This window comes from Taeniopygia guttata, chromosome 3 (genome assembly GCF_048771995.1).
Source record: "Taeniopygia guttata chromosome 3, bTaeGut7.mat, whole genome shotgun sequence".
NCBI lineage: Eukaryota > Metazoa > Chordata > Aves > Passeriformes > Estrildidae > Taeniopygia > Taeniopygia guttata.
Window position 1 is genome coordinate 87828924 of NC_133027.1, and position 24271 is coordinate 87853194.

The window sequence follows — 24271 nt, forward strand, 5'->3', positions numbered from 1 at the left end:
GAACTCTTCACTAACATGAGCATTTTTCTGTTTAGACTTGATGGGAAGATCCAATGAGGAGTTTCTCTGATTGCTCTGATAAGTTTTCCCTTTTTGGGGAGAAGCACATTTAAGGGACAATTGAAATTTTAAGGGACAGGTGAAAAGAGGCTCATGAGTGATAAATGGAATTTGTTGCCCTGAGCACAGAGCAGAGGCTGTGTTCCTCTCCTTTTTGGGCTGCTTGCTCACCCAAGTGCTCTTCTAGAAACCAAGCTGAGATTTGTTTTGACATTTTCCGGTCTAAATATGCAGAAAATGGACCTTTTCAAATTCCGTAAACATTCCTGTGAATGGTGTTTTTATCCACACCTCAGGGACAGATGAAGCAGTCAGACTCACCCTGGGAGGAAATGCGATGTTGGCTGCTAGGATCATTTTCACATTCCATTTGCACTTGGCAAATCAAATGTCTCTTAAAGTATTGGTTTTCTCTAATGGTGATATGGAAATTGTCCCCAGGGCCTTTGTACTTGCTGAAAATCAGACAGAAAACAGTCTTAGATTTTATATAATGGGAAAAGGGAAGTCTCCAGTACCAAAACACTCCTGGAGATTGGATAAATAAACAAATTACTTATGTAAACCTATACAGAGAAAAGACTGAGGGGAAAAGGTACAAATATGCTGTGAATTAATGGTGCAAAATCATCTCTAACAACCTCTACAAAACCATCTAACCAATAAGTAGTACATGTGTCCCTGTTTCTCTTGCTGTTGAACTGGGTGGGATCTGTGTGTTTAATTCTGCTTATCATAGAAGTGATTCCTTTCTGCTTGAATCAAGGGTTATTTATGTATTGTTAAAATTGAACTGTTAAAGAGGCAGATCCTTGACTGAGCCCTGAGTAAATCCCTGAGTAAGAGCACTCTCTGAATCTCACACAACTCTTCTGTAGAGGTGTCTCTTTATCCTTGATCTGGAGGCATTTTGCATTATTTCACACCAGGAATGTTTCCTCACACCCCCATGTATTTTCTTTTCCAGCTCTCCCTCTGGATCAATGAGAAGATGCTCACAGCCCAGGATATGTCCTATGATGAGGCGAGGAACCTGCACAGCAAATGGCTGAAGCATCAGGCATTCATGGCAGAGCTTGCATCCAACAAAGAGTGGCTGGAGAAGATTGAAAAGGTAGGTGAAGAACACTCAAAAAATGCCCTTATCTTTGTCCAGGGTGGCAGTGCACAGAGATGGGATCTGTTCCTCTGCAGAACTGGTCCTTAAATCACCCCACAGCTGAGGCTAAAGGAGACTTCTGGTGCATTGTGTCTCCATCCAACCCATTTTATTCTTCATTGATGTTAAGAGTCTTTTATCCAAGACATTCACTCAGACATTGGCTATGGTGCCAATTTAGTTTTGTCTAGCCTTTCCTATCTGCCAGAAGGAAGGCATAGCCTAAATTTCATACCCACAGGGTAAGTGGGGCAAATGTTGGGATTTGAGCCAATAAAGTAGAAGCACTTCCTGGGAAATAACAGAAAATAGAGAACTGCTGAGTTTATTCTTCTGTGCTGCTAAGCTGGCTTTCATTCATTCAGAATTATAACCAAGCTGCCTTTGCCCATGCAAAATTAGGGCATGAGGTAAAGAACATCCAGTTTTGTGATTAATTAAGATTCACAGCTCTGTATCAAGTTATTTGAAGCCTTAATATGCTATGATGAGCTGTACTTTCCCCCTCCATTTCTCCTGTGCAGCTCTGGAGCACTGAGGAGTCTCCTCTTTAGCTCTGACAGTGGGTTTCTGTTCAGTGTAAGTTAGCTTAATTGCTCATTTCCTCTCCCACTTTGGCACTCCATATCCCATTAGAGACTTTTCTGTGATCTACAAATAGCAATACCCTTTAATGGTGTAATTAAGGCTGCTCTTGGTACTGGAAGTTCCTTTTTAGTGATGCTAATACATCCTTTGCCTCTGAAAAATCAGATTGCAGCGAAGGACCAGGGTTGTGTACAGAGTTGTGACAGTCCCTGGATTAATATTTATATGGAATGTGCTGGGTTGGGGGCAGCATTCCCATCTGCACCCAGAGATAGCTAGAGATAATTTGAATAAAGGCAGTGTTTCCCAAACTCTCCCAGCATTATGCTGTGTGTTCATGTTTCTCTGGTGATGTGGCCCCCAGGAGCTGGGGCCTCAGGAAACACAGTATGTGCAGCTCTAGCTCCCTGCTCCATCCTGCCTGAGCCACGGCCCCAGGAGCTCCCTTTGGGGAGCATATGCAATGGAGAAGACAAAGGAGGCATTGCTTGACCTTCCCATTGCTAAAAATCCCTCTTTGAGGCAGCACGGGAACCTGAGAGCTGATGTTCTGGAAGGAATCACTGGATAATTGGAGATAGAAAATGAGTGGTTGATACTGCCAGCAGATGAGAAATCCTTAGTGCTTATTATTCAGGATAATTGCCCTAACGGGCTGTGAGTGCTCCTGAGGAAGTACCATTTGGTTGCTCTTTGCTTTGCAGGAGGGAATGCAGCTCATTGCAGAGAAACCAGAGACTGAGGCTGTGGTGAAGGAGAAGCTGACAGGTCTCCACCAAATGTGGGACGAGCTTGAATCCACCACCCAGACCAAGGCTCAGCGTCTCTTCGATGCAAACAAGGCAGAGCTTTTTACCCAGAGCTGTGCAGACCTGGATAAGTGGCTGAATGGTTTGGAGAGCCAAATCCAGTCGGATGACTACGGAAAAGATCTCACCAGTGTCAACATCCTGTTGAAGAAGCAGCAGGTAAACAGAGCATGGGGTGCAGCGAGCAGGCAGCAGATACCTGCACTAAAAAGAATGGGCAGGGCAGGCTTTCAGTTTAGAAAAGAAAGAAGTGCTTTTCTTTCTTCCTATTCTTTCAAGTATCTTTAAGAGGAACAAGAAATTCATCCAGCAACAAATCAGACAATTGTTATTAACATGGTGAATCCTCACTGACCAGCCTCTGTTCTCCCTTCTGAGGAAGCTGTTTATGTGCCCTAATTGTATGAATAGCTTTTGTCCTGGTTTACAAGACCTTTATGCCATGTTTCTGTTTAGATGCTGGAGAATCAAATGGATGTCCGTAAGAAGGAGATAGAGGAGCTGCAAAGCCAGGCAAGGGCTTTGAGCCAAGAGGGCAAGAGCACAGATGAAGTTGATGGCAAACGCCTTACTGTAGAAAAGAAATTCTTGGAGCTGCTGGAACCTTTGAATGAGAGAAAGGCCAACCTGCTGGCCTCCAAAGAGATCCACCAGTTCAACCGGGATGTGGAAGATGAAATTGTGAGTATCAAAGAAATCCCGTTCCCCAGCCAGTAGGAAAATGTTGGAATACTGCTGCTTTTTGCAGCTTGTGTGTGCCAGCCTCTTTCTGCTGTCCCAAGTGTACCTGGGGTTGCTTGAAATCATGTGTACTCTCTCTTTCAGTTGTGGGTCGGAGAGAGGATGCCCATAGCTACATCTACGGATCATGGACACAACCTCCAGACTGTGCAGCTACTAATAAAGAAAAATCAGGTATGTGGGTGCTGTTAGAGCTCCATACCTGCAGCTTCTCCTTAGTGCTGACTAATTCAGGAAGCGAATGTTTGGGGTAAAACAATGGGTGCTGTGGCATGACCACAGGTGGTGTCACAGCCCCGAGTTGTCCACATGAGGTGATGGTGTGTGTTTTGCTGACCCTCTGGAGTTAAGACCCCTGACTTGTATTTTCTTTACATTTGTGCATTGTCTCATCAGTCAATTTTCTCCCATGTAGACCCTTCAGAAAGAAATCCAGGGTCACCAGCCTCGTATCGATGACATTTTTGAGAGGAGTCAGAACATTATCACAGAGAGCAGCCCCAATGCTGAAGTCATTCAGCAGAGACTTGCAGACTTGAAGCAGCTGTGGAACCTTCTCATTGAGGAGACGGAGAAGCGCCACAAGCGCCTGGAGGAGTCTCACAGGGCTCAGCAGTATTACTTCGATGCAGCCGAGGCTGAGGCCTGGATGAGTGAGCAAGAGCTCTACATGATGTCAGAAGAGAAAGCCAAGGTGAGCAGCTCCACAGTGACACTACTTTGGCCTTAATTGCTTTGCTGGAGGGAGGCAGGTGACATAATTTGGTGTGGCGCTATGGAATGGTAACATAAACAAATGTAACTTCCTGGTGAAGCCTCAAGTGATCATGGCTTCTACCTGTTCTGGCATCTTTGACAGTGTGCAGGATAGACTGTGCTGTATGGAACCAGGGAAGCATCCTTGCACTGCCTTCACTGCAAGGTCAGGATTGCCAGTGTGGTCTAGTTAGGTCCAGTTTTCTGTTAGTTTTGAATGACAGTACAATGCACCTGGCTGTGAAATGGGACCTGGTAGTCAAGTCAGCTACTACCACTGTCACCAGCCTTGACTCCCAGTGACCATCAGCTTTGATTTCCAGCTTCACACCGTACCAAAGGGAATGTAAACTTCTGTTTTCCAAGGAGGTGTTAGTGCTGGAGCTTGTTTGTTGTTGACATAAATGCACCATGTTTCTTGCCCTGGTAAAATAAAGCTCAGCTTTGTATCAGAAGAACACATTCCACAGGTGTTCAGTCTCCAGCTAAAAATGGCTTGTTTTCTTTTTTATCTATTGCAAATAGTTCACTATGCAAAATATTGTATTGAAAAGGATTTATTGACAGTATCAGTTAACACTGAGAGTAGGAGGCTGTTTATAGTTTCTTAGCTATAACAGTGCATAAAAAAGTTTTGATTGGAGCTTCTCCAGACACTTTGGTGGAGAACCCATTGACATGGACTGTGTAGGATTTTTTTTCTTTACCCCATGCTTTTGTTGAGATGCCTGGCAAGTGGTGTGTCTTAATCTGTTCTATGTTTCTGAGTCCTGCACCAGTGTTGTGGAAACACATAAAAAGCTTCCACATAGAAGAGGAAACTCAACATACTCAATGCCCAGCTGATGTAATTTTGTTCTGCACCCCAGAGAGGTTGATGCATTATCTCTTTCACTCATTATTTTGCTTTCTGGGGATGCCATTTGCTGTGACATCAACTGTTCTACACCATTGGCAGAAGGACTTGTCTTCAAGCTGTACTTGAGAGCAGCTCCTTATAATTCTTCCTGTCATTTTCTGTCACACTTACAGGATGAACAGAGTGCAGTGTCCATGCTGAAGAAACACCAGATTTTGGAACAAGCTGTAGAAGATTATGCTGAAACTGTGCACCAGCTTTCAAAGACCAGCAGAACTTTGGTGGCAGATAATCACCCAGAAAGGTATTAACTGCCATTTTTAATTGGACCATGTGTTCTTTTAGCAATTCAGTCCCTTTGGGTGGTTGTGACACACAAAGACCGCCACAGAGAGTAAGTAGCTCAGAGGTACAGAGGAAGAGGAATTTAGCCTAACGCAATTCAAGGTATCTGTTGGACCACCCTGATTTGGCCAGAGACAGGGTCAATATGTGCAGCTGCTGATTTCTTGTGGTTCTGGACACCTGGAGCACCTGTCCCCTGTGCAGGCTGCAGTGTCAGGTCTTGCCAGCACTGCTGGACGTCACGTAGGCAGAGCAGTCCTCAGGCCAAGGTCCAGATCTGCTCTTCCAACTAACTTTAATGTCCAGCAGAGAAGGTCACTGTCATCAATCCTTCTGCAGATCTCCCCAGGACCTGTCTCTTCTATTTGAGATTCCAGCAGAATCAGAGCCTGGAATCAGATGCTTTAAACATGGGCACATTAACGTCTTACTTTTGGTAAATTTATCTCACTTTTCATAAATGGCTTTCCCTGAGGGAGAACTCAAGAAACTTAAGAAGCGTTTTGCTGTAAGAGCTGCAGCTCAGCAGACGGAAATCTCCACTGGCTTCAGCTGCAAAGCTGATTCTACTCTGAGGCTGATGTATTTAACTGCTTAGCCTGCACAGGCTGGAAGGTGTCACTGGCCTAGGCCAGACACACTCTCCCTCCCGTGGAAGGTTGTTATTCAACTCTAAAGCACTCTCTTGTGATCACGATCACTTCTGATGAGAGCAGACTTCCTGGCTGAGCTGTCTGAGTACTGGAATAACATCATCAGCTTTACAAGGCAGATGGAAGGCATTTTGACAGCACTGTATGGCTCAGACAAAATAGAGGCAAAAGATACAGCAAGTAGAAATATTTATCCCTTGTGCAAATGCTGAACTTTAAGGGGTAAGAAACCCATGAGTGCTGCTTAGCTCTGAAGCAGAGTTTAACTGAAAAGGAACTTCTCCCTGCCTCAGCAGCTCAGATCCTGCCTGTGGCTTTGGGAGAAGCTGTGTGATGTGTGTCCAGACAAATGGAGAGCTGGGTTCCAGCTCCCCTCTCTAAAGCCAGGGGTTTACAGTGCAGGACAGACAGGCTTCCCAGCTATTGCTGTTACCTTTGCTAGCAGAGGATTGGCCCAGCATGTCCAAGTCAAATTCCTGCCTGCAGCAGACGTGCATTCTGTGGGTTAAATACCCCGAGTGACTTTTATTCCTTGCAGTTTTCCCCATTTGGTTTTGCTTGCAAAGGCAATGCAGACTCTGTGCTGTTTGGTTTTCCAGCGAGCGCATCAGCATGCGCCAGTCCAAGGTGGACAAGCTCTATGCGGGCCTGAAGGACCTCGCTGAGGAGAGGAGGGGCAAGCTGGACGAGAGGCACCGGCTGTTCCAGCTGAACCGCGAGGTGGATGACCTGGAGCAGTGGATTGCTGAAAGGGAGGTGGTGGCAGGGTCCCACGAGCTGGGTCAGGACTACGAACATGTCACGGTGAGTCCTTGGAAGGGCCCCTCTGGGTGCTGTTCACAAGGGCTGGCTTGGCTCACTCAGGTTTCTCTGTAGCCACAGTGCCGCATGAGGCTCTTTCTGTGCCTTCCAGATGCTGCAGGAGCGGTTCCGGGAATTCGCCCGGGACACCGGGAACATTGGGCAGGAGCGGGTGGATACTGTCAACCACATGGCTGATGAACTCATCAACTCCGGCCACTCGGACGCTGCCACGATCGCTGAATGGAAGGACGGACTCAATGAGGCCTGGGCAGATCTCCTGGAGCTCATTGACACGAGAACACAAATCCTTGCAGCCTCTTATGAACTACACAAATTTTACCACGATGCCAAGGAGATCTTAGGACGTATCCAAGACAAACATAAGAAACTGCCTGAGGAGCTTGGTAGAGACCAAAACACAGTGGAAACACTGCAGAGAATGCACACAACGTTTGAGCATGATATCCAGGCCCTGGGCACCCAGGTGTGTGGCAGGTTTAACTGTGGGTGTGGAAACCTGAGCTGCAGAGTCTGCTGCTGCCCTTGGCCCCTCCGTGGCTGGGAGACAGAGTGCTGCCAGCTGCTTCCCACGTGTAGTGCTGTGGGAATAACCTCTCCCTCATCCTTTTCTTATCTGTCTGCTGCTCAGTCATTGCATTCAGTTGATTATCTAAAGTAGCAATCTGTAAGTACATGGACTTCTGAACAAGTTGGCAGTTGTTGGATGTTATTCCGTTTCCTGTCCTTTGTTGAAGAAGAAATGAGAAAGGCAGAGAGCTTCTGTATTGATTTAAAGTACAAAATATGAAGGAATGTATAAGCCTGGTTGGCTTTTTGAGGTTTGGTTTTATTTTGGTTGGTCAGTTTAAGTTTTTGTGTTTTAAAAAACACCAAAAATCCCCAGTCAAACCCTTTGTACTGAGCACTTTTTGTTTTTCTTTTCTGAGAGGCAAAGACCTACACAGAAGCTTTCTGTCTTGGTTATGAATCTGGGCATTCTGAATTAAATATAGCTTTTCTTGGTGCTTCCTAAGAGCAAAAGAGATTTAAAATCCACAGTTCAGGCTAAGATTTTAAAAGCATCCAAACTTGATCTAATTCTGAATCTTTTGAAGGTAAGGTGTGCCAAGTAGAAGATGGCAGCTGTTTGTACAGCACTGGGGGGATTCTAAATCAAAAATACAACACTCAGCTGCCACAAGGAGAATTTGGGAAGGGAAGAGATTTCTTAAGGAGTGGAGGAATTACAACTGACTGTATTTATCCCAGTAGGTCAGGAAGGAGCTTTTATGGCCCAGCTGCCAGCCTCTTCTCTGTTACGTTGCAATTTACACTAAAACAAAGGAATATAGAGCAAGCATTTGATTTTCCAGGTGTTTTACTTTCAGAAGCTGTAGATTTTATACAGAAAATGGGAGACATTCACAAAACATCAATCCCAGTCTCTCAAAAAGGTAATTATAATTAAGACCTAAGTGAAGGAATATGTAATCACAGCATAGAGCTGTGGGGAAGGCACTTAGATAATTTCTGAGTGAAACAGCCAGAGCACTGAGTGAATCCTTTTGAGAGAGGCATGGTCTCTATTCCTGTAGATAGAAGGCTGTTTGATTTGATGAAAAAGAAAAAAATATTAGACAAAAGCTAATGGAATGTTTCCTGGCTTGCAAAATATGAAAAACAGTCAGGAATTAGCATTTGCCATCCCAAGACAGTGTTTGAAAGGAAAAGATTTCTAATAGAGAAAGTTCTTAACATTTCCACATTTTCTTCTTTTTGAAGTCATTGTCTACATTTTTGAAAATAACCTCTGTCAGCTGCAGTAGTGGTTTGAATACGGAGTTCCCAGGTGCTTTTGTCCCTTGTATGAGAGGAAGGGAATTTGATGATTAAAATGGTTCCCATTTGCCCTGAAATGTAAGACACTGGATTTTGGCACTGTGTCTCACAACAGGTTCAGGCAGTGGCAAATTTTTGCTATTTTGGGGGTCCCTTGACCCTACAGTGTTCTCTGAGGGATAATACTGGCTTACTAACTGCACAGACCTTTCTAGTGTGAACAGACCAAATCCATTTGCAGTGACTTTAGAAAGCCCCTCAAGTGATGAATTAGCAGATAAGTGTCTCTGTATTAATAATCCAGGAGTCACAAACCCACTGATGGCTTTGTCTCTCTCAAACTGCTGCAGGTACGACAGCTGCAGGAGGATGCAGCGCGCCTCCAGGCTGCCTACGCTGGGGACAAGGCCGATGACATCCAGAAGAGGGAAAACGAGGTCCTAGAGGCATGGAAGGCACTGCTGGATGCCTGTGAGGGCCGTAGGGTGAGGCTGGTGGACACAGGAGACAAATTCCGCTTCTTCAGCATGGTTCGGGATCTCATGCTCTGGATGGAAGACGTTATCCGGCAGATAGAAGCCCAGGAAAAGCCAAGGTAATGCAAGGCATCCCTTCTCCATCCAAAGATAAGGCTGCAGGTCATCTGAGGAACATCTGTAGGGCTCAGTATCACTGAGAGTGGCTTTCAGAGCCTGCTGCTGCAGCAACTTGCTCATGTGGGTGGCTGCTGGAATAACTGCCATAGAAAATTGTACCCAGAGAGATTTGGCCTCACGCTGGGGTTATTTGGTCTGTGATTCAGGCCAGAATGGTGCTGTTCCTTGGGAAAGGCTTCCTGAACTACAAAGACAATCTAGGAATCAAGTTTTTCCTTATGGAGTTGTGGGTCAGTTTTAAAAATGTAGCAGCTGTTGAATCCAAAATCTGTGTTTCTGGTAATTTTAGGGATGTTTCATCTGTGGAACTCCTCATGAACAATCACCAGGGGATCAAAGCAGAAATTGATGCCCGAAATGACAGCTTCACTACGTGCATTGAGCTTGGCAAGTCTCTGCTGGCCAGGAAACACTATGCATCTGAGGAGGTACCGTGCTCCCTGTGTACTGCCATGGGCTCCTGGGGGTTCCTTACAAGGGAGAAAACTGTGTCACCCACAGAGGAATAATGACAAGTGTCACCTTAGGGACTAGTGCACTTATGTGCTGTTGGGAAATCAGCGTATAACTTCAGTCTGGCAATTCATGGTGGGTAAGAGAGGTGACATTGAGATTTAAAGTGTCGTTTTCAGTCCTGAAGATGCAAAGAAGTTGCTACATTCCATTCTGCAGGGAATGGCTCTGGGATGGAAAGGTGTCTTCCTTGAACAAGGGCAGAGGCAGCTGTGAGACAGCCTGAACTTCCTACAGGGGAAATGGAATTCTGTGGAGAGGCCTGCCAGGGGAATGAGCAGGAAAATGTTTGTTGTGTGGGGGCTAAATTCAAGGAATATTAAGAGAGCCATATCCAACTGCTTAAAGCCTTGATTTATTTTGTGAGATGTCTAGGCCACAGGATAAAGGCTTAGCCCTTGGTTCTCCTGCCTCCCTTTGGGGAAGGGTGGATAACCAAACATTGAGAGACACTTCCCTTTCAGGAAGGGGAGAGCTTCTGCAACAGTCCAGAGCAACACATTTTGCATAATTCACTGGAAAAGGGCGGAAGATTCAGTGCCTGATTGCACTATTTACATTTGTTTGGCCATTACACCCTTTTATCAAATACTCAATGTGCTGTAGCTTTTAACATACACTGAAAGCTTATGCAAATGTCACATTTATTTATACTTGGAAGAGAAAAACAGCTGTTGTTTGCACAGTGAAGTCACTTCCTGAGGAATTTGTGCTGTGTCTGTCAATGCAGGGTTGGGGGGAGCTGGTGCCTGGTGCTTGTATAACAGCCCTGCTCTCTGCTCTCCATCCAGATCAAGGAAAAGCTCCTGCAGCTGACAGAAAAAAGAAAAGAAATGATTGACAAATGGGAAGACAGATGGGAGTGGCTGAGACTGAGTAAGGAAACCCTTGGATTTCTTTTGGGCTGGGCCATATCTAGCTTTCTTCACTGTGCCTTTCTGAGCATTGAAAAAAACCTGCAGCTCCTCACTTTTCTGTTACAGTGCTTGGAAGTGTGTTTGTGCTGGAATAGCTGCAAAGTTCACACCTGTTGGTTGTTAAATAATGAATTTGAAACCAAGAAACCCTCACTGAAGGTCTTGCTCTATATGATCAAATTTGGAGCTCGGTGCAGTAGCGCTACTGTATTTGCAGGTGTCACATTCCAATTTCTATGCTGAAATTAGTAGGTCACAGCAGATTAGAACGAAAAAGCACACTAAATTTGCAAAATGAAAGTTGCATTTTCCCTAAAGCAAAGGCAATAGGAGAAATGTCTATCTTTTCAGTGACCAGCTTCACTGAACTTAGCTAAGGGGAACACTTAGCCAAGTACATGTACTTTGTTCCCTGAGCTGGGTTTAGGTAAATCCCAAAGCTGCCTGATGACTTCACGATGCTCTTCTTTGTGACATTAATGGCACTGACACCTGTGCCCTCTCTGCTCAGTTTTGGAGGTGCACCAGTTCTCCAGAGATGCAAGCGTGGCTGAGGCCTGGCTGCTGGGACAGGAGCCCTACCTGTCCAGTCGTGAAATAGGGCAGAGCGTTGATGAGGTGGAGAAATTAATCAAGCGTCATGAAGCGTTTGAGAAATCCGCAGCTACATGGGACGAGAGGTTTGCAGCACTGGAGAGACTGACCACAGTGAGTGTCTGAACCTTCCTGGCCATTCCTCTTGGCTGGTGGTTTGGAATAACTCCTAGCATCACTCATTTGATCTCTGTTTCTTGGTTGTTTGTTGATCGACCTCAGCCAGCTGCACAGAGCCTGAAGTTTCCTATTTCCAGACATACTAAAAAACCCTCTTTGGTTAATTTGAACTCACTAACCTGCAAGGAAAAAGCTTAATCATAAATGACCTAAAGAGTCAGCAGGAGCTGTCTCAGGCCTGGGGGTGATGACCCAGAAGAAAATTTCAGAGCTTAGCAGTTTGTTGCAGCCCTATGCTATACTGGCTGGCCAATTATTTTTGGTTAAAGATGACAGTGGTGGGAAGGGGGCAGTGACAGTGATGTTTGTTTTGTTGTGACTGTTCCAGTGAAAGGATGAATTGTCCCCTAGGAAAACACAATAAGCAAAAAAACCCCCAAACCCCAATAGGAACACAACTGCAGTGTCAGTCATTAATGCTTGGAGAGCATTTTACCGTATTGGGGGAATAATTTGGCTTTAGACACTGCAGTTGAAGTGGCCTGGGTTTTCACACACACTGAGTGTCACAGCTGCAGACAAAAGGGACTGGAGTTCCTCAGCATCTTCACAAATCAGGCTGGTTTTCTGGAGATGGGTAATTTCAGGGATTCAGACGGGAAACATTTTATTTCTGTGTTTGGCAAGCAGACAAGAAGATGTCACTTTTGGATATTTTCATAACTTGGGCTGTTTTCTTGTTTGTCTGGGTTTTGTTCTAATTGAATGAGTTGGAAAATAAACATGGCCAGTGGAGGGCTGCTGTCAGACGATCTGATGCTGATGGCCTCCCTGACAAATTCAGTGCCACAAATGCTTTTAAAGACTGATGCCTTCCAATTTTATCCCCATTCATGTTAATTTCAGTAATGTTTCAGAAAAGCTTACAGAGTTGTTAGTTTCTAGAATGCCCCACAAAAAATGAGCCATGTTTTCAAATAAAAAATGTTTCCTCTCCCAGCTGGAACTGCTAGAGGTGCGTCGGCAGCAAGAGGAGGAGGAGCGGAAGAGGCAGCCGCCCACTCCGGAGCCCAAGGTTGCAGAGGATGGAGACTCCCAGCAGCAATGGTGAGCTGGACTCTGCACTTCCCTTGGGGAACCCTTGGGCCGAAAATGTGCTGTAAAAGGAGAGGAGGTTGTATGGGTTTTTTATATAACCCTTGTTAGAAGACTTGGTGGTTTATGGGGACAGGACCTCTCCCAAATCCCTGAATTTCGTACTAAGTTCCATTTTCCAGTTGTCATTGCTGAGGTATCCCTGGCCCAAAAGTGGGAATGCTACTTTTGTCCCCTGGGCCATTGCAGTTTCTGAACAACCTTGGCTTTTTTCTTTGATGAGCATATTTTACAGATTTTAAGTCATTTATTAAATTGCTTATGTGATAAGAGGAGGTTTATTTGTAAGGTAAGTGTTAGTAAAGCCTGGTTAAATTCACACGGGATTTATTCAGTTGGGCCTGAGGATTTTAGGAACGTGCTTGGATTTCTTAAATTGATATTCTGTAAGAAAATCTCATTTTATTGAACAAGATGGGTGACTTCCAAGAACCTCATACAATTTATTTTCTTTTTCCTCTCTCCAACAGGGATGGGACAAAAGGAGAACAAGTTTCCCAAAACGGTTTGCCCTCAGACCAGGAATCTCCACGGGTTAGTTACCGCTCCCAAACCTACCAAAACTACAAAAACTTTATTAGCAGACGGACAGCCAATGACCGCTCATGGTCTGGACTGTGACCCACAGAATCACTTGCAGCAACAGAAACCTTTTTTCAGTATGGTTTACTGGTACTGGTTTAATCTTTTGTCCTCAGATTTCCCTGCTGCTTTTCTTTTCCTTCCCATCAGTTGACTTTTATTTAATTAGCAGCCCCTTGGACATATATTTGCTTCACTTTAATCTTTGTTTATTTGAATCTCCCCACTGACACTCAGTTGCTTTAAGGTGACACATTTATTTAATGTTATTTACTGTGAGTTTTTCATGTCACTAATAGTATTAAGATTTTCCAGCGAAAGCGTCCTTTATTTGAGTAATTGAGATGTAATGAGATTACATCCTAATGAAGAAGAGCACTAGGACCTGACAGGTATGACGCATCGAGTTATACTAACAGGTCTCAGCACGGCAACTTTATTAAATCAGCTGCATTAGCAAGAGTTATGTACCAGGCCAAAGATAATCCACATGAGTGAGCTGGGCAGGAAGGGCTGGGAGGGGGGAAGTGTGACTGTGGACAAATAAAAGCCTTAAGGTTAGTTTGTATAACATTCCATGCAGAATGGACTCATTGACTGCAGAGACAAATAAACGTGAAATAAACCATTCAAAACCAGTATCTAGATTTATCTGGGGGTTTAGTCTTCATGCAGAGTTGTGATCTTGCTGTGTTGGGGCCCCATTTGGTCTGTCCAGCTGGCACTACAGCAATTTTATTTCTGGGCACCAGAGAGGCAGGGGTGTAAATGAGAGTAGGGTGTAACCCCTTGGGGAGAGGATGTGATGCTTTCCTTTAAGAACTAAATAAAATACACTAAGATCCCAGCTCTTTATTTTACATAGGTGCAGGCTGAATGCTCCATGCCTTACTCACTCTTTATTGACGGGGGTGTCCCAGTGGAGTCAGGATGCATGCCAAGAATCCTCGTGTGCAGCCATGACAATGCCAGTAAATGTCCCTGGAGTTAATGCAACACAGGAGCTGAATCTGGCTCCCCACCCCACCTTCCTGCAGAGCCTCCTTGTTTCAGTTAATGCTTTGAGTGAAAGGATGCTTCTCTTTGTTGCTGAGCCTGGCTTTCCGGGGTCACATTCAGTGCAGGAAGGGCTCCTGGCAGGCTGGGATCTGTGGATATCAGGGCTCTTACAGTGCTGTACAGCAAACATGAGTCCCAGCTGAGGGCTCTGGCAGGAAATGCCTTTCAGCACATGTTTGGCTTAAAGAAGCCCATCCTAGTTAGGTCTGAGTCTACACACAGACTCTGCCAATGCTCCACAGTACACAGCAGTTCCATCTTTCTCTTTCTGGAAATAAAACATTTTGATTCTTCTTTAGCATTCAGTCCTGAAGTGAGCTCTTGTACATTCTAATGTTTATAAATTCTCTGCAGTTGTGGCAGGGAATGTGAGGTGATCTTCAAGCACTTCCCAGATAATCATCTTGTTGGTTATATAGCCTTATACATCACCTGTTTGCTTCTTTTGGAATTTTATTTTGTTGCCATGCTACATGATGCATTTCCATGTTCATCTTTGCCATCTGCACTTCGGTCTTCCAAGAGAACTTCCCAGCTCGGTTTGTTGAGTCCTGTGTTGCAATATCTTGGGTGTTACAGAGCTGTGTCAGTAAGGTACAAGATGTGCTACTGTTGGTCAGAATTTTGGTTTCTGACAACTGGCTGAGCAGTGCAGCTGGATTGTTCTGTGTGGGCTGAGCTTGTGAACTGAGAGCAGTGATTGAAAGGATGTGCTTCAGTAACTGTACTTTTGTCTTTCCACTTCATGATGCATGTTTTGTTTTGCTTTTTTTTTTCTTTTGTCAGGATAACAACATATAGCTTCTTAATGCTTTTTAAAATTCCATATGAATTTAAGGGGATGCTCTGGTGGCTGCCCTGTGCCTCAAAAGTGTGTCAGTTCCCAGGGCAGGACAGCTGTAGCTTCAGATTCCACCATCTGCAGAGCCTTCACATGTATTTTAATGAAAAAAAGTAGTCTGTAGAAGGAATTTATAGAGATAGACTTTTTTATTTGTATTAGTACACTTACATAAAAATTCCACTTGGATGATGATGATGATAAGAAAAAGTAAGTCGTTGATAAGGTCATCATTTCAGGAACTAGAAGAGTAGGATTTAATCTATTTATTGCACCTGTGGGTGTGGCTAAAGGCATTAGGAAGGTCCTTTTGATAGAGCAGCCTAGAGGTTGGCATCTGCATCTGACGCAGGCAAATCATCTGGTTCTTCATCTGTGGGGCAGAGCCTTGAGTCGATGAACTGAGCAGATGTTGCTTCAAGCACTGTGAAATCCAAAGGGCACCTGTGTCATTGTCACCACCTGTCTCATTGCATGTCCCAGTCCTGCTTTAAAGATTTCCAGAGTAGCCTGTAGCCACTAAAGTGCTTCCAACTAACCCCTCAGGCCCCACTGAGAGAGCTGTATCATATACATGAGATCTGTTGTGTTGTAACAGGAGTTTGCTGTTGCTGTTTGTCCTCCGTGGCATTGTCTCCGCATGCCCCACCCACGCATGTTTCCATTAAAATGTGTTCAGCTCCTGTTTCTCCTCCGTTTTCATGACACATCCTTTGCATAGCTGTTCATGATTTATTTTGCTTGTTTTCTGTTAATTGTAGATAACACATGAAAGGAAATAAAACCTGAAATAGCATTAGAAAAGTTTTTCATAGCCCTTTTACAACCAGTAGAATTTGATGTAGAAGGTGCAGGTCTGATGATGTAATTAAAGTTGGCAGTTACTTTTCAAAGCCACAGGGTTACAGCACTGAATTCCATATTATTTCCCATAAAATATGTTAAGCAGCTGTGCAGTGGCTGCTGGTTTGAAACTGGTCTGGTTTACCTCAGATTAGAGGTTCTAGGTACCCCTCAAAGCAGTCCTGTTTTCGCATCTGGCTCGTACTGCTCCAGCAAATGCACTGCTTTCTGTGTCAGTTCAGGGGCCAGGTATTTCTGGGGAGTTTAAGTTGTAGAGACAAGTTCTTGTGGACTGTGTGATTCTTCAGTGCTGGTAAGAGGTGCCAGGTCCCTCAGACAGGGCTCCAGCCAGCAGCAAAGCAGAGTTTGAGGTTCAGGAGCTGTCACTGGACAGAAAGGTGTTGGCTGTGGGTGGTTGACACGGGTCATGAATGGTGACTCAGGAGTTGTTCATTCCACTACCTGTGTTCTGGCAGTGTTTGGATAAACTTCAGTCTCATCTATTTACCCTCTTCCCCACTTTAATGCAACATTTTTGTTATACTTTGAGATTTGGGTACAAGTTGTGAGGGTTGATGGCTTAGATTGATACTAGATGTGAAGGAGCAGTGTAAGGCTATGTGTCTTTTGGGACAGGGTAAACCAGATCTGACTGAAGTGCAATGTGAGCTGCAATTCTCTCCCTGTTTAAGGACGTAGTGTCTGTGCTCTGGAGGTTTAGGTTGCTAAAGGCAGTTAACCAATCCTTCCCATGGTCAGAGCAAGCTGACACTCAGATCTTTATAGGCCAATGGTGAGGTACAAGGTGTGAGGCACAATAATGGATACTGGGCAGGTGTAAGAAGTTCTAGCAAATGGTGGCAAAATTGAGTTTGTTGCATAATAATTTGGCTGCTTTTGATTTGTCCAGGCCATGTGCAGAAGTGGGAATGTCTAATTATTGTGCCATTTACAAAAACCTGCTTGTCTGCATAAAACCAGTCCAGAATGTTTGTAATCTACTAGAGCATTAGCAGCACTGAGCTTTAGTAACTTGCTAATAATAATACTACACACTGGTTGTGTAACTCCTGAGCTGCTACCAACGGCTCTACACATCAAAGTAATGGTACAACAAAAAAACCAAAAAAAACTGGGACCAAGCTGCATTTCAAAAGCTTATAGCCATTAGGATTCCAATTTAAATGATTTTTGGATGAATGGCTCCTGAAGACGTCGCCAGCTTGACCAGTGAGAGCTGCTGGAAACACGGCTGCTCTCTAGGCTATCGATCCCAGTGCGCCAGGCAACGCGACCAACAAAGCAAGTGATGGGCAAGGCCTTGGTTCTGTCTTTGTTTGGGGGTAAATAGCTGTGTGATGCTGTGTGACTGTGGTGGTTTTCAGTTCCTTTAACCAAAATCCAATCTACCTAATAACGCCAGTCTGAACCAGACCTCGATCAATTGACACTCATTCCCCTTGTCTTTATGATCCAATATCCTAACTGGGATGGTGGAGATGCATGGTGTAATCTTTCTAATTTCTGCATGTTTTGATTTTGTTGTGTCACTAGGGGAACGGGGAAAGCGGGAAAGGAGCTTTTACAGAAACAAATCAATTGCACACATTTTTGTAAATGCTCCTGGGTGATTGTGATATCTTTCTCTGCTGACTCATAGTTAATACCTTTTATGGACCTTTAATGCCCCAGTAATGCCATAAATGTACTTAAGGTGGCTGATGTGTATAACTTCTACTGTTCCTCTAGGTTTGCAGAAAGTGTGATTGTTACTGTTCCAAACATTTGAGTACTTAGCAACAGAATTAAATGCTCTCATTCTAGGAGTAACAACACATAAAAGAATTGACCAGCAGAGCAGAGCACAGTAAAATTCACACTGATGTTCAGCTGCTTTTATTTTCCCATCTCTCCACCTATAAAATGGGTACTAATCCATTCCTACCTTCTAATTTCCTTGGCCTCCTGTGTCTCCATGGAGTGTGAGAAAGAACTTACTGGCCTGTGTCGTTGTCCAGGCAAAGTTTATACACAGCCACGTTGTGCAGGGAGACAGATTAACTGCAGAATGCCTCAGTGCTGGGGCCTTCTGGCTGAACGTGTTCTCCACTGTTCCTAGGTGGCAGAAACTGCAGAAACCAATGAAATGGTCAATGGAGCTGCAGAACAGAGGACGAGTTCCAAAGAGTCCAGTCCCATTCCTTCCCCGACGTCAGACCGCAAAGCCAAGAGCGGTGTTCAGGCCCAGACTGCTGCTACCCTCCCAGCCAAAACACAGGAGATCCCCTCAGCCCAGATGGAGGGCTTCTTACACCGCAAGCATGAGTGGGAGACACACAGCAAGAAAGCTTCCAGCAGGTACAGTGCCCAATGTGTAACACAGGTATGGCAGCCCAGGGCTCTGCCCAAGATAGCACACAACCATCTCCAGCCTTCTCTCATCTCCCAGAGACTTCCCAGGCTCCTGTTGCTGTAGGGCTGGGGCTGCAGGGCTGAACACCATGTGGGGAACTGCAGTCTGAAGATATTTGGTACAAAAGACAGCGTTAGCCACATTGGTGAGATGGAAAACTGAGGCAGAGAGATACCACGACTTTCCATTCCACATGATGGATTTGTGGCAGTAGTGGGATTTGATTCCAGATCTCTCAAGTTGTATGTTACTACAAGAAAAGAAAACCATGTAGGTGTGAGACTAGAAATGTTCATATTCTTCTGTCATTTTCTATTTGCACATTACCACTTTCCACCTACTCTGTAATCTGTTCAGCATGAACAGAGGACGATTGGTGCACCATAGTCAATTCCATTCCCAAGGAATGTCCTGCAGGTCTCAAACAGGCAGAACTTTGAGATTTGTCTGCACTGAAAAAGCTGACTGGGGTCCTTCATGACCTGAGAGAGTTCTCAAAATGAGATTTGTGACTTGGCTGACAAGGGAAATGTTCACAGCAAGTGCTGAGCTGCAGCAACATCTGTGGGATTTGGTAGGAGCCTAAGTACTTGGCAGAGCTGAGATCTCAAGTGAGTACAGCAGTACCAGGATATTTTGTGCCACTGGAGTTGTTCACACCAGACAACACCTTTGAGGCAGTGACAGCCACCAGTACTAGTGTCTGGGTATTCTTATTTCCAGTAATCGTTAATTTTCACTGTTCTACTAAAGAATGAGGTGGATGATGCCACTAAGAGTATTTGTGTCAATCAAGGATTTCACACACAGTCCATTCCATTCCACTCATCAGTTTGCAGCACAGTGAGAATTCCTTCTACAACTGAGCACTGTCATAAAAAGGTCAATCGTTTTCTGTCTCAAGAATGTAAAGTACCCAGTCTGCCAAACACTGTGAGGACAGGTTGATGTGCTGTCACAGGGAGCTCTGGGAACCTCAGTTCCCTTTGGCTTTTGTCTTAAAGCTGTGCTTCCATGAAATAATTCCTTGTCTGCAGTTCACGAGACAGCATGGGCTGTATTCACATCCTCACACAACCATTCTCCAGTAACTTACAGAAGTAATGATGTTTGGTTTCTCCAGTTCTGCAGGTGAGAGCATTGGATTTATAACTGCTCTTGTTGTTTCCTGTGTCTCAAAGGTCATGGCATAATGTGTACTGTGTCATAAACAACCAAGAGATGGGCTTCTACAAGGACTCGAAAGCTGCTGCTTCTGGCATCCCTTACCACAACGAGATCCCCGTCAGTCTGAAGGATGCAGTCTGCGAAGTAGCGGTTGATTACAAAAAGAAGAAGCATGTGTTCAAGCTCAGGTAAACCCGGGGCAGTGTTCTGCTTTGGAGAAAGCCATGGGTGGGTGTGTTTACTGGGAAACCCAGCCCAGGAACTGACCATGAATGTTAACTGCAGCACCTGCTTTTCTAAGCAAGCTCTTTCTATCCCTGAGCTGTGGTCCATTCATCAGAGTGAGCAAACAACAAACAGTGTTGCAGTAATCAGAGCACTTTCATCTGGGACAAGATCAGATTTGTGTGCCTGAAGTTGGGGACCTGCATTTCACAGTGCTGGGGTTTTCAGCCGCTCCCTCTGCAACTGGTGGAGAGCAGTGATCATGGTTCTGCTCTTTTCCAAATCAAGCCTCTTGTTTAATTTTTTTCAGTATGAATTTAGGATACTACTGAACACATCTCACGTATTCAGGTCTGGAACATATAGTTACAGACCATTTCACTCAAATATGTGAAAGACCTCTTGCTCAAAAGTTAAAAAAAAAAAGGCTTTTCCTTGGTAAACTCTTTGGTTTACTGAATAATCTTCTAGTGCCAACAGTTTAAAAATATTTTTCATTACACAGCTGTGAGGTAATCCTGTTAAAGAAGATTTACTTTATAAAGTGATTGGGTCATGTATTCCAACACAGGTGTTTAGAGTTTTTTGGCAGAGCAAAGGTGATGGTGGTGTTATTTTATATTGGTGCAGGAATCCTCTAAAGATCAAAGAATCCCTATCTGGGGAAAATATACTTTATAGAAAATATATGTGGAAATATATAGCAAATATTTAGGGAAATGTACCTTTCTTGAAGACAGGCCTGCAGCTATGTGATTCATCCTTTAGACTATTTTAAACCTCTCTGAATTGCTAATGGAAATATATGCTGTTCCAAATCCAAAGTTAGGCAGAAAAACCAACTGCCCTTTTTTCCCAGAGCTCCATCACCTGCATCAGGCCCCCCAGTTACTTGCATGTAGATACTTCATTTACTCAAGCACTGTTATTTTACTATTTAATCCATAATTTCATTTCATAAAGAGTTGTTAAAATGCTTGCTTTTTGTTGGGAAAGATGGGGAAACCTGCAGCAGAGCTCCTGCTGCCCCTGCCTCCTGCTTGTTATGGTGATACTCAGTTGTTTTTTCATTTCTATGTATCATCACATTGTTAAATGTATCCCATTTAAACCACCTCAGTAAAATCAGCACAGGAATCAAACAGAAGGAAGACTCTGGCTTTCACTGTGAGGAGAGGCAGCTGCTCATCACTAATACTCAGAGCAGAACCTTGAGGCAGCACCACCATAGCTACAAGAGCAGAGCAGCTGCACAATTTTGCAGGATTTCACAGGAGCCATGAAAACTCTGGGTGCTGCCTGTGACATTTTTCTTGTGAAAGTATTGAGTAAACTTTGATAATGTGTTTTGCAAAGGAGAAAAGATGTACCTGAAAGAGCGAGTACTGAGCCAGCAGCCACATGGCTGCTGTACCACCTGAGCTCTGAGCATGTTCAGAGCCCAGAGCTACTACATGTGTGTACTACAACGGGGATTGTTGGGAGCATTTGGCACACGTGCACTGTTGTCTTGTGTGCCTCGGGCTACTCATGTGCTGGAGCCAAACGAGCAGGAGTTGAAACACTGTGACCACTCCTGGGCTAAATTTTTGATGGTGTTTTCTTTCCAGATTGACCGATGGCAATGAATACCTCTTCCAAGCCAAAGACGATGTAAGTGTGTTTTTCTTACGGTTTATTATTGTGCTGTCTGTGCTGCTGTACCATGGGGAGAAGCAGGTGCTAAGAGCTGGTGTACACTCTGTGTGTGGGTGATGCATAGGCCCTGGGCTGCTCAGGTACAGCTTCCAGGAGGTGTGTCTGGAGGTGCACAGCCAGAGGGGATGAGCTGGGGCTGGTTTTCCTTGAATTTCCACCCGTGTCTGTTCCCCCTGCACACTGTTGCGGGAGTCAGAGGGGTGTGCTGGCTGTAACAGTTTTGTGCCTTTGGGGCTTCTTGAAGGAGGAGATGAACACGTGGATTCAGGCCATCACATCAGCAATCTCTTCAGACAAAATCGAAGTGTCCCCGACCACCCAGAGCACTCCAGCCTCCAGCCGTGCCCAGACCCTGCCTGCCAGTGTCACAATAACCAGCGAGTCCAGCCCTGGCAAGCGGGAGAAAGATAAAGAGAAAGACAAAGAGAAAAGATTCAGCCTTTTTGGTAAAAAGAAGTGAATTCCATCTCCACACACTGCACTTCTCTGACCGTTCCAGTGGAATTCCAGCATGCGAGCTCAGAACCAATACGTTACTCTCTGTGCCTCATGTTCCTCAATGTGATTGACATTTTTTTATTTATAGAGCGTTTTAAAATAAAAAAAGCCAACAAAAAAAAAAAAGAATTTAAAGTTACAAATGTATGAGGTGCATTGGGCAGCTTCTGTAGGAGAAGGGAGGACCAGGTTTTGGGGGTTTGTTTTTGTTTGGTTTTTTTTGGTTTTTTTTTTTTTTTTTTTTTAATGAAGTTAATGTAGATTAGGTCTTAATATTTAAACTGCTCCTCAATTTTGTGAGGCTGTCTTGGAAAATAACCCACTCCTAGTGCTATTGGTATGCAAGGCAGCGGTGCTTTTGAATCTACTGTGCACATGAGAAACCAATGTACAAATTCTCAAAGGCATTCACTTCCATAAGGATGTTATGCTGAGTCCTGACTAGTAGAGCCTTCCCCTGCACTTCTAACAGGAATTAAAATGGTAGTGTGTTCTCTTTGCTGTAACAGAGTGCAGGTATGCGTTGACTCACAGCCCAACGTTTGTTTAACACCACCCGAAGCGTCCCCGCATCGAGTACGACAGATAAGAATGTTGGTGTTCAAGATGGATTAACAGGCTGGTACAGTTTTAAATAAGCTGTATTTTCAAATTTTTTTTTTTCTGAAATACATTATATTGTATGTTTCAGATAATTCTAGTACAAAGTATAATAAGACTAGATGTATAATAAACCCTTTAAAATCATCAATAAGTGTAAAAGTGGAACTGAAGCATTTACTGGAAAAGTAATGTTACTCAAATGGTTACTTGCTTGTCAGCTGCAGCACTGTGTGTTATAATTTTGCTACATTACCTTGCTCTTTGATACATAGTGTGCATTTCTGTCACTGTAACTATTGTAACGAAAAATTTTCATCTTACTGCACAATCAAAAATTACATTTAATAGGAATGAACTTTCAATGACTGGGCCTGTAGTCAAGAGTAGTACTGGAACTGGCTTTCAGTTGTATCGAACTGTACCTCTAGACTTTTACCCTATCTGTTAAATATATGCGATGTCATTAAATGCTTTTAAAACTAAATATGCTGGGTAAGTTTCTTATTTCATTTCTGACAATGTTAAATCATAATTTTGAAAGAGGATCAAAAATAAAGTTATTTTAAAATGTCATCTCTCCTGTGCACTGAAACTGATGTCTTCAAATGTAATTCCGTTCTTTTGTGAGGAAGTTCATTCTGAAATAGTTGTTTTCTCTCTTCCCACTTTTCTTTCCCTTCACTTCCCACCTGCCCTCCCTTGTACCCTGCCTCCCAAATTAAGTGCCAAAAATAAAGAGAAAGGTAATTAAATGAATATTTTGAAAAATATTCTGATATAGATACTTTTTGTGGGAAGTGAAACTGTCAAAATGGATGGGAGTAAGCGAATCAGAGGCTGGGCAATGGAGTTCTCTGAACATTTACCCAATGGAGGTAAAGCTCCATGTTCCAGTTGGCAGCAAAAGGACATAATTTTGAGTAAGCACCAGTCTCCAATTTCCTACCCACCTTTTGCTCAAGTGCTTACGTCCTTTCCTTACCTTGGATGCCACCTAGGGAACCTTCTAATAGGAATAGCTCTAAGAAGCTCCAATATGTTTTAAAGTCAATGAAATGTAAGGAACCCAAGTTTTAATGTATTGTGATTGTTAAAATCTGCTCTAATATTTATTTTGGTAGAAAGCAGATAAACTGCAAACTCACGTGTTTCCAAGTGACAGTTTCCTGAACATGTGACCAATACTGTGTCTTAAATTATTTTCATGGAGTGTACAGTGTTCTCTGGGTTTTTCTTGTTTTCCAAAGTTTTTGGTTATTAAACAATGGAGTATTCATGTACACAAGTTTTTATTCTGTAATGTTATGTTGTTCAGCCTAATTATTAGTAAAATGTAGGCTAACACTGCTAGTATTGTAAATGTAAAATCTAATACAATAGAAAAAGCTGAAGTTTAGCCTTATTAGAGACTATGAAATGATTTTCTGAGTTGATTAATCTGCACAGAGATGTTGATGCCTTACATATGTGTCACTTCAACTGAGCTGGTGCAATGAGCAGTCAGGCAGATGGCTCTCAACAACCTGTGGTGTGTGGTTCTGTAGTGATTTGGTCAAACATTGCCTTTAAAGTTGTTTTCTTGTTTGTCTCGCTCCTTACTGGGAAGTTGTTCCCAAGAATGATTTGAATAAAAATCCTTTCTGCTTAGGGACTGATTGGAAGTTGCTGAGGAGCAGGAGTGAATCCCAGTAGGCTCCCAGCTGGAGCCTTAGGAAGCAGTTCCCTGCAGAGAGAGGTCAGGAGGAACCTCCCCAGACAAAGCCAAGTCAGAGAA

At 43.9% G+C, this 24271-nt stretch overlaps 1 protein-coding gene across 9 annotated transcripts in view; it reads left to right on the plus strand.

Annotated features, from left to right (window-relative positions):
* SPTBN1 (spectrin beta, non-erythrocytic 1) overlaps positions 1–23070 on the plus strand; it is a 134924-nt gene extending 111854 nt beyond the window's left edge. For all 9 annotated transcript variants that reach the window (XM_032747620.3, XM_030268700.4, XM_030268695.4 and 6 more), the window contains 18 exons: positions 1028–1174; positions 2512–2775; positions 3073–3297; positions 3442–3531; positions 3773–4051; positions 5146–5276; positions 6570–6774; positions 6884–7258; positions 8964–9208; positions 9559–9697; positions 10574–10658; positions 11211–11407; positions 12414–12520; positions 13039–13102; positions 18013–18251; positions 19488–19661; positions 21309–21351; positions 21641–23070. In XM_032747620.3, the coding sequence (XP_032603511.1) occupies positions 1028–1174; positions 2512–2775; positions 3073–3297; positions 3442–3531; positions 3773–4051; positions 5146–5276; positions 6570–6774; positions 6884–7258; positions 8964–9208; positions 9559–9697; positions 10574–10658; positions 11211–11407; positions 12414–12520; positions 13039–13102; positions 18013–18251; positions 19488–19661; positions 21309–21351; positions 21641–21856 (3225 nt within the window). In that variant the 3' untranslated portion in view covers positions 21857–23070. The remainder of the gene's footprint in view (positions 1–1027; positions 1175–2511; positions 2776–3072; positions 3298–3441; positions 3532–3772; positions 4052–5145; positions 5277–6569; positions 6775–6883; positions 7259–8963; positions 9209–9558; positions 9698–10573; positions 10659–11210; positions 11408–12413; positions 12521–13038; positions 13103–18012; positions 18252–19487; positions 19662–21308; positions 21352–21640) is intronic.
* The last annotated feature ends 1201 nt before the right edge of the window (positions 23071–24271 follow it).